The sequence below is a fragment of the Sporothrix schenckii genome, assembly GCF_000961545.1.
Source record: "Sporothrix schenckii 1099-18 chromosome Unknown Cont44, whole genome shotgun sequence".
NCBI lineage: Eukaryota > Fungi > Ascomycota > Sordariomycetes > Ophiostomatales > Ophiostomataceae > Sporothrix > Sporothrix schenckii.
In genome coordinates this window covers 6,021,339-6,036,266 of record NW_015971145.1, presented here as the reverse complement: position 1 = coordinate 6,036,266, position 14,928 = coordinate 6,021,339, and the positions used below count along the sequence as shown (strand labels likewise).

Sequence of the window (14,928 nt, the reverse complement as noted above, 5' to 3'; positions counted from 1 at the left end):
AGGTCCCGTTGGCTGAATTGGGAAGCTTACGGGGTTTGCAGAATCGACTGACGTCTTCCTTTTCCCGGTGTTCGGGTAGGTGCGATTCGCTGCAATTGGCGTTTTGGCAGGCCTTTGTGTGGAGACGGCAGGTGGGAGCTAAATTTGAGAGGAAAGAGCGCCTCGAATCGCGTGCGTCTCGTTTCCGCGGAAATGGCCTTTTTTCTGTATTAGGAAGGATGTCGTAAGATCCGTTGTTTGCGATCAGTGCTGTCAGGACTGGAACAGCAGTGACAGTCGGTTTGTAGGCGGTGAAGGTACAATTGGTTCTCGGGTTTCTGCTGTCGAGCTCCAATAGTGATGTCCCTCGGTAAAGTATGGTGCTTTGATGCAATGGGTACAATTGGACTGTGAGGTGTCTTGATGTTATCTTCGGACGAGACTGGAGTGGCAAACAGAAGCCTGCATGGCCATGGGAAGAGAACCTTTATATTTTGACTTCGAGCTATTGCGCCGAACCCCGTGTGAAGCGCACGAGGTTATCTTTCTTGACTCCCTGGTACCTGAAGCGGCCGTGACGTCAAATCGCATCTCACGGGAATTAATTCTGTCAAAAAAAGACCATGAAAATCTTATTCTAGAAAGGGCGTTCTCTTTTCTCCGTGGACACCTTCCGTCGTCGGCGTGTGTGGGCGTGCCCTGACGCAAAATTAGGCACTACGGCGGTGCATTTTGGCAGGAGCAGAGGCCGTTCAAACCCCGATTTTCGTCCGTCAGAGTCCCGCAAAGCGTGGCACAGGGAGAGCACAAGGAACGTTCCGGGTTCTCCCATTTCGCAGGTCAGTATTCCGGGGTCTTGCAGGCACAGTGGTGCCATTACACCAAATCTGCCACCACAATTGACGGGCGTTTACGTGGCGCCCAGAGAATAGGGATTTGAAGCACGCGAATCCCACCGCACTCACAACCAGTCTGATCACTGAAGGTATGCTTGACGGCTGTTAAGACGAGAATATGAACACACAGCCAGCCTATTCATTTTCGTCGCCGTTTGGTCAAGTGTGCCGTCGACAAGGCTTAATCTCGGCCAACAAAGAGCGCAAATGATCTTCTGGGCTTCTGGGGACTGCGACACTTTGTCATACTTTTACCCTGCAGGTTGACCGGCGAGAATCGGTTTGCTTCGTCCAGTTTTGCTGTGCATTCTGGAACAGCATCGAGCTTCCCTTTCCATAACGGCCATTTCTCGGAGACGGGCAAACACGGCAGCAGCGCAACTGTACAGCAGGAATCAGCAGTCCGCTGGGGAAAATCGCATATTGGCGCTGGAAATTCGGGAGACTTCGGCGTCTGCTTATTAAGGCAGGTGGCTTTTGGGGAAATTTATGCCTAAGGCACGATTCAGTACCACCTGCAGCCAACCAATCACATTGTCCTAACATCGGCCATCCAAAGTCGTGTTAGTCCCCTGCAGGCCAAAAGCGGTTGGCACTAACAGAACTGACCCCTGCCAAGCTAAGAAAGAGAGCAAGATTTGGTTAGCAAAAAAAAAAAAAAAAAAAAAAAAGAAGACATTCGAAACAGCAAAGCAAGTTTTCAGGACAGATGGAAGTACGGGTGTTGTATTTCTTTGGGATACATGTTGTTGAGAGTTAATTTCTCCTACAGATCACAAAGTACATCGCAGAACCATACTCTCTTCTTTCCCGGGCCTCGCCCGAACAAAATTGAATCAAAACAAAAAGGCCAGCGCAGCGAAGCGGTGATGAGAAAACGTTCGAGGCAAGCCGTCTCCACCGGCAGCAGCGGTGGTTGCTCCAACACACACACTCGGACAAAGACAAAAAAAAAGGAAAGAAAAAAAAATGCAGGGTTGCTACACCATCAAATCGGGCAATGGGTCGTGTGTGGACTTCATCGGACGGCGTTTAATCTTCTCCCCTTCATCCTTGCCTATCCACACCCCGTCTCCATTCATCCCTGTTTGACGATGCTGCTGAAGAAGACGACGATGGTAAAGCAACTGGTTGTGACAAGAGCCGCCGTTTTCTATGTTTGCCTCGGTTATTCTCCTTGTTTCGCCCCCAAATACGGACAACATATAGCAAGTTGTACGCTTTCATTATTTATTTTCTTCCTTCTCAGCCTTTCCCATGTAAGCCCCCTCCATTTTCCTTTCAAAGTAGGATATATAAGTAGCATGTCATACTATCGGTGATTGTTTACGGCGAAATTTCTTCGTGAAATTGATCCTACTTGCGTCTACGACGCATTTCCCTGGTCGTTTTTTCTTCGGTCCCGCGAAAGCGGTGAACAACTCGCCCATATTGTACCGTGGGGGTCTTTTTTCTTTGGTGGGCCGACTGGTGGATGATGGTTCAAATTATGTTGTACAACAGAGTAGGTGTGATTTCTTGTCATATCGAGAACTCTAATCACATTGCACATGTTGTATACATTGCCATGCGCTGCATGCGCTGTATCCTGCATGCAATGGATTCTGAGGGCAAAAATCTAACGAGATGATATTTTCTTTTTTATAATTCTTTCCATCGCTTTTGCGACTACATGAGTTCGTTCCGCGCGCGGATCCGTCTGCAAGTCTGTGTATTATCTGCCTACGGTGGCCGTACCATGGTCGGGCAGAGACTGGAACGGGGAGGCGAGATGAACAACGAGAAAGAGGATTGGAGATGAGATGAAAAGGGAAGAAAGTCATCAGAAGCATCCCCAGCTACCGCGTATAGCGAGGACCGACGCCTTTTGAGATTTAAACAAACTCCCGCTATATGTATTACTTCGTGTAGAGTCCGATTTGTCCGGCGGAAGGCGGTAAAGTGAAGTTGCATGGGTCCAGGGTTTGTTCTTCATATTTCCCTTCTCCAGAAGATGCTCGTTGCATACAGTTTGCCCTTTCCTGACTGCGGTGGACACCGTAGTACCTCGTCCTCCATCTTGCCCCGGAGTGCGGATCGGGTGCCGCTACGTATCTGTGGTTTGAAGGAGCGGGTTTCAAGAAGTACTTGATATCGTGAGGTGTAGAACTGCTCTATCAGCCAACAAAAGAGATCACTGCTGTTCGGTGGTAAAGTAGCTTATGTTTTATGTCGAAGAGATGTCTGTTCACGCCCAGACGTTGCTATAAATGGAATCGACTGGCAATTTCAGATCAGTCGATCGATTGCATTGTCTGCTAAAATAGCAAGGAATATCTCAAACAAAACACTAATGTTGGTTGCTTGGTCTGAATTTACAGTACTTTTCGAAGAGAACGAAGTAGGCCACAACAAAGAGAAAGATGGAAGGGGGGACTCGAACGGGCAATGGGATTACTAGAGAGTAGTTGCATTGCAACGGAATGAATGTGAATTGGCAATGGTAGGAGACATCTGGTCAACCCCCCAAACCCGCCAGGGAGGGCCTCATTGGGCACTTGATGTGCTCGCTAAGGCGAGGGAGGGTGTGAAGTCAAGGTCAAATGCACGAGCGATGTCAGGGCGAACGGCACCATGTGGCAGGAGGCGGCTGGACGAGTTGATTCCGAGGCTTGGTGTGGTGGCACTTGACGGCCCTGTCCCCAATGCCTTGCAAGGTCTTCTGGTTTCTGTTTATTTGCCACGGCGGATGCCAACAACAAAGTGAACAGGAGAAGCACCGCCAAAGCGAGGCGAGATTGTCAGGTTTCTTCGACAGCTCTCCGTCTGCTGTCCCAGTCTCTCCCGATCTTCCTTCTCTCAACGTTGGCCGTCTCACTTGGACTCGCTTCGCCTCATCGACGTCGACAGGCAAAGCATCTAGCTGCCGTTTGTTTGCTTGGCCGGCCGTCTTCCACCCCACGTCCAGCCGTGTGTTCTCTTGGCCGTTTGGCCGTCAGCCGTGTCTGTTGCCGTCCTGCCATCGTACCTGCCTCTGGGACGTTGCAATTCATGCACCGGACTCCACGGAAGCGGTGAGCAGCAGAGAGCACATTCGGACACCCAAGAGCATGTACGCATTACGACAGCCAAATAATGCCACGCGTGTGGCGATGCTTGGCAGTTTGCCGCCCCTACGAATATGCCAACTCCCGATTGTTCCTGGCACTATGTAAAGCTCGTTGTAATACGTTGTAATTACTTTGCATGCTAGCTGTCCAAGACTTTAGCGTGTGTGTCTGGGTCTGCTGGAGGACTTTTTTGTTATTTCAACCCCTGGTTCTGTCAGCACGCCGGAATCTTGGGATCACAAAATGCGACTCCCGTCCCGACCAGGCGCATGCATATTCAGCAACGTGCAGCAGAGTCGCCAAGGTGTACTAAATGCGCAGCCTGTTGGGGTTCAGTTCTCGTGAAAGGACGATTATGGTTACATCGTGACGATGAGTCCAACATGGCCAGGCTGCCATTGCTATAGTGTCATGCATCCTCCCGGATGACTCTTTGTCGTTATTGCACAACCTCGCTTTCAACCTCTTTATGTCGGTTTCTGCTTTCAAACGAAGACAGACAAGAAACCACCCATGTCCAGTCGCACCGTCTTGGCTCTCTGCCACGAGATGGAGTATCGCGCAGGGCAGTCCAATGTGCTTCTCGATGCAATTCGATTGAGATGCCAGGCACAAAGGTGGCTCACAGAGTCGACAGCCTGTACGACTTATTGGGGGCGACGTTTGTGGACGGCGCATTCCTTCCCTGTCTGGTCTTGCTTGCCGTCTGTGTTCCGGCACCCTCCTGCCAAATTCAGCCTTTAGCATGACACCCGTCTCTTGTCAAGCCGGGCCTACCAATTTGACGTTTTATCGATTTATTGAATTATCGTCATCTCGGAAACTCTTCGTTCGCCACTTCTGTTGTTTCTCTAGAACCCTGGCTCAGCACGCTCCAGTCCTTCGGCAGCATCGGTTCCACTTTCACAGAGCAAGAGTAGCCGAACGCCCCTGTAATCGTAGCCACAGTCGTATTTGGTCCTTTGAGTGAAAGAAAGAGCGACCGCCGTAACGACCGTCTTAGGGCCGATGCACTACTTTGTAGGCGGTCCTTATTTTTCGACTTGCCGCCGCAACGACCCAGTCAGAGCCCACTTTGTCTGTAAGATACGGACGGTTGGGAAGGTGCCACACATCCCGACGAGCTCTTCTTTTTACCATATTCGGACACACGAGACCAGCGCGATCTGCCCCTTGCCCTTTGGGTAAGACTACGCTGTTTGCTGTTAGCGGAGTTTTGTCGTGTTAGTCGGCCCATCGCCCTTTCCGTCTTTCTGCTTGGATGCATTGTGTCAACCAGGGCCTTTTATTTCCCTTTATTTTCCGAATTTCTATTTCCACGCTGGGATGCTCTCACACTCTCTCTTTCAGCGATTCACACCATCGGTTGGCTTCTCGCGTGCAAGCCTTGCCTGTTTGTCTCTGGTGTGTAAACGCTTGTTCACCATAACTTCATTCCCCTTTGGCTTGTGCGTTTGTCTGACCCGCGGTCGCACTGTCCTAACGTCAGTACTTTGCCGGCCTGCGCCTCTTGTTTTCTTTGTTCCCATGTCTCAACCTTTTTTATGCCAGGCGGTTCGGCTCCTTGTAGAGCCTTCCCTTGGGTCCTTGGAGTGTTCGGTGGCGTACCTGCGATCGCCGTCTTCTGGGCTTCGGAGACGACCCAACAGATCGTCTCTTGCCAAGGATTTGTCTTTTTTGTTATCATTGTCCCTTCGTCGTCCTGTCGTTCCTCTCGGCCTCTCACTTTTCGCACTCACTATACAGAAAAGGCCAGCAAAGTCCAAACCATGACAAAGGTAGCCAAACCACAAGTGGCCAACCAAAGAGCCGCCGTGGTATGGGCCTTTTCGGCCTCGTGTCATGAATCCTAGAATGCGGAGCCGAAGTCTCGCTCAACAACGCCGGGCCGCCTCACTCTCTTCATCTTCGTTTCCGACTTGTTTTGTTGTATGGCTTCGTGCAAGGCCTGTGGTCGATTGTCATATTTCCCTATTTCTCGCGGTTGTCCTGTGCTTTGCCGACCTTTTTTGTAGATCATAGGTCCTATGGTCCCACAGTCTCCAATCGAAATCAGACGACTAATTGTAGATTCGCGTTGATGAAAAGACGGCCTCGTAAAAAAGCAGTAAACTAAAACGGAGCGCGATAATACTGTAGATGGTACGGAGTGTGAGCAGTAGTCGACCATAGACCAGCCGCCCGAGGAAGCTACACGACATGTTACCCGTGTCCCTCGTGCACGTCTATTCTATTTTGCTTTTCTTTATTTTTATTTTCGTCTGTCAACCCCCGAATCGTGACTCGTTTCTGTTTGCCTGGTTTACCTGGCTTTTTTCCTCTTTCACACCCTTTCACATGTCTCGTCTTATCGAGATACTCACCACTCACCACTGCCATCCATTTTCATTCCCGTCCTCCTTCACCTCTCCCTCACTGTTGCCCAAGTTGGCATGACTGTATTTTGACCTCGTTCGCACCGTCCTCTCAAGTTGCCGTCGTACCCTCCGGCCGCCTTTTCCACACTTGCGCATACCGCTTACAGTTCGCCGTTCCTGCGCCCTCGCCTTCCTCCCTCCTAGCCGCCCCAGGGAGATTTCAACGTCATGCCACTTGTCGGCCCGCCTCACAACGCTGCACGCTCGTCCTAGACCTACATATGTTGCAAAACCCTAAGCCATAACTTTGTGCAAGCCGTTCCCGCGTTTCGGACAAAGAAAAGAAGACGGGGTATTATCCTCTTTCTTCCCTTTTTCTTTTTCAGTCATTTTGTCACGTTGCTTCTTTACCTCTGGATCATTTTACTCGGTTTTCTGTCGCTTCCCAACCTCTGGTGTCGTCTTTTACCGTCTCTCACCGTCTCTCGGCTCATCCTGCTTCACCTTCACCTCGTATTCTTTCGACTCGGTTTTATTCTGTTGTGCATGCCGCCTGCTCCGCCTAGCTGCAGTGTTGCTGATCCACACACCGCCCACAGCACTTACATGCAGGTCAATCCGGACCTCGATCGCGACGAGTGATATCACTGCATCATTAATACAAGTGCAACGACAAAGTCTGTTTCCTATCTTTTCCGTCTCAAAAACAGCTCCCTCTCGCCTTGTTGACGGCCACCGCACCTGCTCCGAGTGTCGTGCCTTCCAACACAAGCTCCCCGCCTTCCGTGAGCAGCGACGTCCACCTCGCGATTTGACACCTCTCGATCGCTCCTGCCGTTTTTACGGTTTCCCGAACCAAAACACACTCGCGCTCCTTCCGTTCCGGTGCTCCTTCCGTTGCCGTTGCCCTCGCCCCTTCTGCTCTTGTCCCATTTCCTACGTCCTTCCTTCATCTCCTCTTCTCTTCCCTTCTCCTTCTCTTTCCCACAACAAAATAACTCTCGTCACCCTTCCTCTTTCTCCTCCTCTCCCTCCTTTCCAAACAACATCGCCATCGTTTCTCCCTTTACCGTCCATCTTGACGATCTATCGGCGCCACACTGCATCCTTACTCACCGTCGTCATTATTTTGCCCACTTTGCGACGACGACGACGCGGACTCGGACGCACAAGTACGCACTACGCCGTCCAAGCATATTTGACTGCACGACTGCCGCACACTTTTCCACTAATATTCAGAACCGTCACTCTGCTGCATATCGCTTCCCTTTTCATGCTTTCATCTTCATCCACTTCCACTCTCTAATCCCACGCCCCATTTGGTTACTGTGCTGGTCCTGCACTCGCGTTTGTCGCCCAAGGCCGCCTCGGCCGGCCTGCCAACAATAAGCGCCACCCACACATACGGCACCAAATCGCCTGGCCGCTTGTTCCTCTCAGAAACCCACTCGTGCCACTGCAGACGCTAGACGCTACCACCACAAACTCCGTGAACGCGCGCCCCTAACATCCCCTGGGCCCAGATCCACCAGTCCTCGAGACGGCGCTAGTCCGCGCCGGTTTTCGCCTTTCTGTTCTTTGACGGGCTTGACGGTGGACGAGAGCCCCACCGGAGACGCCCCAGGCTCACTTATAGCCTCTTTTACAGGCTGCCCAGGCTTAGAGGCTGAGCGCCAAGTACCAGAGACTTTTACCAGCCACAGAAAGACACCATGAAGAAGGCGTTTAGGTGGTTTGGTGCAAGTAGCGACGACCTCGCGTCGTCTCGTGCGACAGCCTCCTCAGCGTCCACGAATACCCAGAAGCAGAGTGCGTGTGCAGCCATGCCGACGGCGAGTTCTCCTTCTGGAGCATCTCCCGCTGGCGCATGTCCTCGCCGAGGTGCTCCCCTCGCCGCCGCCACCTGCCGCATGACGCCTGCAACGGCCACTGCGGCCCTTTCAGCACCACAGTCTCGCATTTCTTCGCACGAGTCCTCGGTGCTCAAGACGCCTTTTCTTTCCCACAACCCCAGCACTGTGAATCCCCCCACCGCCCACGGCTATCGCGTATCTACTGACGCTCTTGCCACCACCGCTACCATCTCTTCCGCCTCAATTCCATCTTCACCCTCGCCATCAACCTCATCCTCCCCTTCTCCTCTCCTTTACTCATCACACTCTCTCTCGCCTACGCCACAGCCAGCCACTCCTCATTCCGCATCCCCCGACGACAGTCTTCACAGCGACTTTGACCTCTTCCCCCACGCCCGCCTTGTCGACTCGGTTGCTCACTGCAGCCTGAAGGAGGTCACCAAATTGCCGTCGCCTGTTGTCGTTCAGCCACTGTCTTCGTCGTCGGCCTCCCCTGCTGTCCTCACTCCCTCTTCGCTCGCTGTGACTGCATCCCCTGCGACAATCGTGCCCTTGAATCCATCGGCCCATCGACGTCTTCTGTCGTCGTCGCTTGCTGGTAGCTCCCCGCCGAGAAAGCATCGTCGTCTTTTTACCGACGACCAGCACCGTGGCACTAGTCGCTACAAGACAGACGCCCTTGAGCGCCCCTCTCCGACTTGCCCCACCAAGTCTTCTCAAACGCCTTCCCAATTCACAACCGCAACGTCAACTACCTCCTCTACGCCAACCTCGCCCGCAACCACATCCACACCCTCGACCGTAAGACGGACATCGCCCGTCGGCTTCGACGCCGACATCGACAGAGCCATCAAGGAAGGGAACGTGATAGGTACACCAACCGCCTTTGCCCTCGGCATCTCCGTCGACTTTCGTCGCCCTGTTTCCTTTCGCAACCACAGCCCTCACACCCCTGAGAACCATCAAAAGAACGCCAACATGACGTCCAGTCACCCATTTGAGACCGCCATGAATCGCGGCCGCCAGGACTCCTTTGTCAGCGCCGGGCCCAAGCCCATCTCCATGATCAACCCCAACCGCACCGATGCCCACCGCGCACGGCGCGAGAGCCTTGCGGGCAGCCTCATGGGCGGCGGTATGAGCTGGGGCGGACTGTCCGTCAGCAGCTTCATTCGGGACGAGTAAGTTTGCGAATCTCTTCTTCCTCCCCCCCACCTATCCGTTCCCAAATCTGTCTATCGCACTTCAATCGCATTGTGCGTGCCATCCCGTTGTTCCATCGCGCGCCCTGCACTTCTCAGCCATCTCATCTGCCACCTCAATCTATCAATCGGCGCTCTCTCTTCAATTCGCATCGCTCTTTTCCTGCGACGATGACCGTTTCTAATCTCAATGTTTTTGTCATTTGCAGGATGATGGGTGTTTCTATGGGCACGTCGCCAAACATGGCGGCCCACCAATCGCCATCTCTACACTCCACCTCCTACCTCCCCAAGATGGAGGCCAATTTCATGCGGGATTTCATGTGCTGTGACCGTATCTGGCCCACAATGCACGACCTCCTTCAGCACTACGAGGAAAGCCACACCCGCCAGGCGCCGTCCACCTCGCGTCATGTTGGCGGCAATACACTGTCCATCCCGGGCAGCCAGCGTAATGCCAACGGTGCGTCACTCGGTGTCCCCGGTCAGTCCAACATTCAGGCCATTCAGCAAGGTCAGCTCGGGCAGGCAAGCAGCCGCCCGGGCGGCGCGCCCGCCAACGGCAACGGCAACGGCCTGAGCATGGGCCTCGGTGTCGGTGGTTTCCAGCAGATGGTGCGCCAACAGCAGCTCCAGCAGCCAGCCGGTGGTGTTCAGCAGCAGCAGCAGCAGCAGCAGACACATTCCGGACAGGCTACACCAATAGCCCCCAAGCACCAGGCGCTGGCGATGAATGACGACATGGACGCCGTGGGCGACATGGAGATGGACGATGCCGTTGGTCACATGGACATGGACGACAGCAGCAGCAGCAATCAGCGCACCATCCAACAGACCCGCCAGCTGTTCGGCCAGCAGCGGCCACAGCTCAACCTCAACAGCGGCGGCCTCGCCCACCAAGCCCTGCGCACATCCAACCCGACCACCCCAGCCGCGGCGAACTTTGGTTTCGCCAACAACCCGACGGTCTCGTCGGTCAACACTCCCACCCTTAGTACCCAGCAAGGCTTTCCCAACCAGACGCAGTTCTCCCACGAGTCCACGCCGGACTTGGACGACGACGAGGACGTTGCCGGCCTCGGCCTCAAGATGGATCTGGGCAACATGGACATGACCAACAACTTCGGAATGGGCTTTGCGAACAACCTGGGCGGCCTTGATTTTAGCACCATCAACGACCCTGCGAAAAGCTTGTACAGTCCCAATGGTGCCGCTGGTGGTGGATCCCCGCAGCTGAGCCAGCAGCAGCAGGCGCTGGCGCAGCAGCTGGCCAATTTCAATCTCGACCAGTCGCAGTTCCCGCCGGGTACGGACACGGCGGCTCTTCTACAGCAGATGAGCGCCGCCTTCCTGCTGCCTGAAGAGCCCAAGCCCTTCCGCTGCCCTGTCATTGGTTGCGAGAAGGCCTACAAGAACCAAAACGGCCTCAAATACCACAAGGCCCACGGCCATGCAACCCAGCAACTGCATGAGAACGGTGACGGCACCTTTTCGATTGTAAACCCGGAGACGTCTGCGCCGTACCCGGGCACCATGGGCATGGAGAAGGAGAAGCCTTTCAAGTGCGACTATTGTGGCAAGCGCTACAAGAACTTGAACGGTCTCAAATACGTAAGTGTCCATCCCAACTCTCAATCTCGTATTTCACTCATTCGCACGTATTAACAAACAACAGCACAAGCAACACTCGCCGGCGTGCGACCCTGAGGTTCTTGCCCAACAGCAGAACCTTTTGTCAAGCATGGCAGCGACGCTGGGACAGAACCCGATGGGGCTCAACCTTGGTGGCATTCCCACATTGCCAAACATTGGGGAAGAGCCAATGAACTAAACCGAAAAGAAGAAAGACGACTGTTTTTTTTTTGCTTTTCTTTTTGCTTACCTTTTGCCCTGTTTTTTCCCCTTTTTTTTCTTCTTCATTGGATTGGCAGTTCCTTGGTGTCGAGAATCTAGCTTTCCTGGACAGCTTTGCTTTAGAGTTACGTCCGAGTTCAAGCCCTATACGCCATATACCCTCCGGTCACTGCTTGTGGTCCGTCATTTTCTTTACGCCTACGATTTTCACATTGTTTTATACACTTTTTCGTGTCCTGTTTCGCGGCCCTACACCACCCGTCTTTGGTCAGCAGGGTTGGGAGCTGAGAATCTCTTCTGCAGAAGCGTATTTCTTCCATTCTTGACTCTGAGGTGCGAAGAGGACAGACTCATTGCGCCCTTGGATGGCCGGGCAGCGGAAAGGGCACCGGTACCGGATACGTACGCTTTTCGCATACCTTGTCTTTCTCGTTTTCAACATACACTGTTGTTACAGCAGCAAACAAAAGGTGACGTCTCATCTCCACCGCTACTGCCCTCATTTTCATAGACAGTTGTCGAGATTTTGAACACGCAACGAGGAGGAGCACGTGGTTTCTCCGTTGCTATCGCCGCCGCGTCTCGTCCCTCTCTGCTCATTTCCCTCTTGATGGATGCACGATATTACAGATTTCTCCTTTCCCTTTTTTTGATCCCTCTCATTATTAGACTCTAATACCGGCGTCATGTGCCTTTCAAAAAGTTATCTTTTTTGTTTTATTTGGAGGGAGTCCGTATATAGAAGGGCAGGTTGGGACTTATTTTGTTTCTTTTGTTTTATTCTTATTTTTGCATGCTTTTCCATGGCAATGTTTGGGGCTGTTGGTCATGCCGGTACTCATGCCTGTGCTTGTTTTTTCTTTCTATATTTGCCAAGTCTCTTTGTGAGATGATTGTTTTGAGCTACTTCGTTCTCATCGACAAATCCAAAAAAGGGGTCCAAAGTTTTATCATCTACATGGCATCAACACATGATGTCCCAGTCCGCTCTCTTGTGATTGTTTTTGGTTTTTGGCGTACTCATAAGTCAGATTGAACGAATTGCCTAGTGACGGCCGTCCATTTCTCATCTCCAAAGCAGCCCTTGTTGGCGCGTCTCTTCGTTCATGTTCCCAGTGCCTGGAGGCAAGGCTGAGAGATGATGTCCTGATGGCCCGACCGGCCACTGTCTCATTGGACTAGCGAGAGGCTTTCGCCTCGGCATCCCATCTGGAATCGACAAAGGAGGATCAGATGGGCAGTCTCCGCACTACAGAGCAGGACCATATATACCAATGGACCACCACGCAGAAGCAAGCCGATCTGGTCGTTTTGGTTTTGCCTCATTGCCAAATGGTGGTTGGCTTCGCACTGGTCGAGTTCGCCCCGACAGGTGGCTCGACTGGAGGGAGGGGGAGAAACCCAATCCGGCAAAACCAACTGGCCGCGTGGCGTTCACAAAGGCTATAAACCGACACTTTGGGAAACGGGCGAGGCCACCAGGTGAACTGCCAAATCATGACAATACACACATTTGAGAAGAGCCTAGCTGTCGTCGTGTGTCCTCCCGTTGGCCTGTCGGGCGCCTGTCTTCTTTGTCCACTTTGTTCCCCCCCCCCCATAGCTCAGCCTAAGTCTCGCCATACGATGCCGGCTTTTCGCCATCAGCTGACACTAACAAAATCGGTCTGTCCACTTTTGCTGTGGGAAAGAAGCATGACCAACCAGACTAGACCGGCACTTTCCGAGAGACGACGACGAGGCAGGACTTGCAAAGAAAGGGAGGTGAAGGAGCGGGAGGATTCATGCTCATACGTACTACAAGAACCTTTCGAGTGGCCGCTCCTCGTGCCAGAATTTACTGCAGCAAAACAAGACAAACGGGCCTCTTGTACAAAACAGGCGCGCAGGATCGATTGACACTGCCTTTTGTTGCTAGATTGCAAAAGAAGGGTCCAGAGGTAAGGGTCAGGGCAAAAGTGAGAGTGGCGTGGTTGGTGCATGTCGACCACGCGACGGCGCCTTTCTCTCTCTTTCTCCCTGCTGTGTGCCTGTCTTCCATTCCTTCATTGTCTTGGGTTTCGCATTTTCTTGCCCTACCTACACGTCCCTTTCTGCTTGTCTCCCTTGCTGTGCTTCGTATGTGAATATGCACATCATCACCAAAGGAAGGCCGTAGACAGGGAGGAGACACTCGTAAGCGGGTAAGTCCCTACAGAGTAGTCTATACTCCATACGAGAGTGTCTCTTGCCGACATACGACAGCACTGAAATAACAAACAAATAAAAATCAAGTGATCGGTGTAAGAGAGCGCCGAGGCCGGAGAAACTTGGCGGCCAATTTACTTTCATCGCCAATGCATTGGTCGCATTCTGACTGCATTACCTGGCAAAAAGCAATGGTAGCTGGGTAGATCATCTTTCTAAGTTTGCCCATCTTGCGCGAGCAGAGGCAAAGACGGCCAAAAGAGGCAATGAAAGGCGCCCGAGGTCAAGGCTCCTGAGCGATTCAGGCCGCTGCAGGCAAGAACATGACCAAAACAAACGAACGAGCGGCTGCGGCACTCTATGTGTTCGTCTGCATTCCTGGCATAGAGGGCTCGGTAGGATGTGACCCGTCTGCGTTTTTAGTTTGTACTCTGAGCAGCACTGAACAGCGCCGTCGTCACCGACTCGCCTCCGCATCATCGCCGGTGCCGGTTCGTATTTGACAGCCCGTGCTAGATGTCGACCAAAGTCAGTATTTGCCAGGCCAATTTGGTGAGAGACATCGTATTGCACCCCCCAAAACGGTACGAAGTCACGAGATGCAAAGGCGGTACAGTTTGTGGCAATATGCACGCCATTAAACGTCAATCTAAAACGGGAGCTGAGGTCGCATGTGTCCTCTGAACACAGGGGTAAGTAGAAAGGGCAGGCTATGGGATGTGTGGGCGGGGCATGACGAAATAATAGGCAAAGATGAGCCCGTGCCACAAAGTATCGGCCGCAGAATAGCAAAACTAAGTCCTTCGTATGCCGAGGAAGTTGTTTGGATTGTCGTTACTCCTCTCTTTGTTTTTCTGGTTCCGGGGCACGTCGAATAAGGCAATATGCATCAGTATGCACTTTGGTTTGCAACGAGTTCCCTTTCCATATGGCATCGAGATCGGAACAGAACCTGGATGTGGCATGTCACTTCATCGCACATCGGAGATGCAAAGGATGGCAGTACAAGTATAAGTGGAAGAGGGGGCTCGACGTCATAAGACACAAAGGGTGGGGAGATGCAACACCAGACGAAAGTAGCCAACGGCCAAGCAACGAAACGGGAAAGATTAAAAGGTCGCAGAAGATGTAAGACAGGAAGAGGACGTGGAAACGTAAATGGACAACAGACCGAAGGTTTGACAGGTCGACAAAATGTGCTTTGTTCACTGGATGACTCCACACGCACTGTCGCTGGGGGATAACGGCGGTTGTTGAACGTGCTCGAATATATAAAATCGACTCAAATTAATAACGACTCTGTCAAGCTGGCAAAATAAGAGGGTGGAGGGCAGGCGGTCGCCGCTCGCTCTCTGCCACCTGCGGTTTGATGCCTTCGAAGGTAACTTCCAGTCTTGGTTGCACTTGGAGACTGCGTTTGGGTTGCCTTGATGTTTCCTTGGTCTGCTTTGTCCGCTTATTCTGCTTGGTTCGCTTGGTCTGCTTGGCCTGCCTAGTTTGCGTCTGGTTTG

The 14,928-nt window shown here is 52.6% G+C and overlaps 1 protein-coding gene across 1 annotated transcript; it reads left to right on the top strand.

Moving 5' to 3' along the window:
- Positions 1-8,033: 8,033 nt before the first annotated feature.
- On the top strand, positions 8,034-11,207 carry SPSK_08428 (C2H2 transcription factor (Sfp1); the record flags this gene model as incomplete). Its single annotated transcript, XM_016735026.1, has 3 exons — positions 8,034-9,355; positions 9,586-10,987; positions 11,052-11,207. 3 exons carry the CDS (start codon positions 8,034-8,036, stop codon positions 11,205-11,207), a joined length of 2,880 nt encoding a protein of 959 aa, XP_016588618.1.
- Between the last annotated feature and the right edge of the window lie 3,721 nt (positions 11,208-14,928).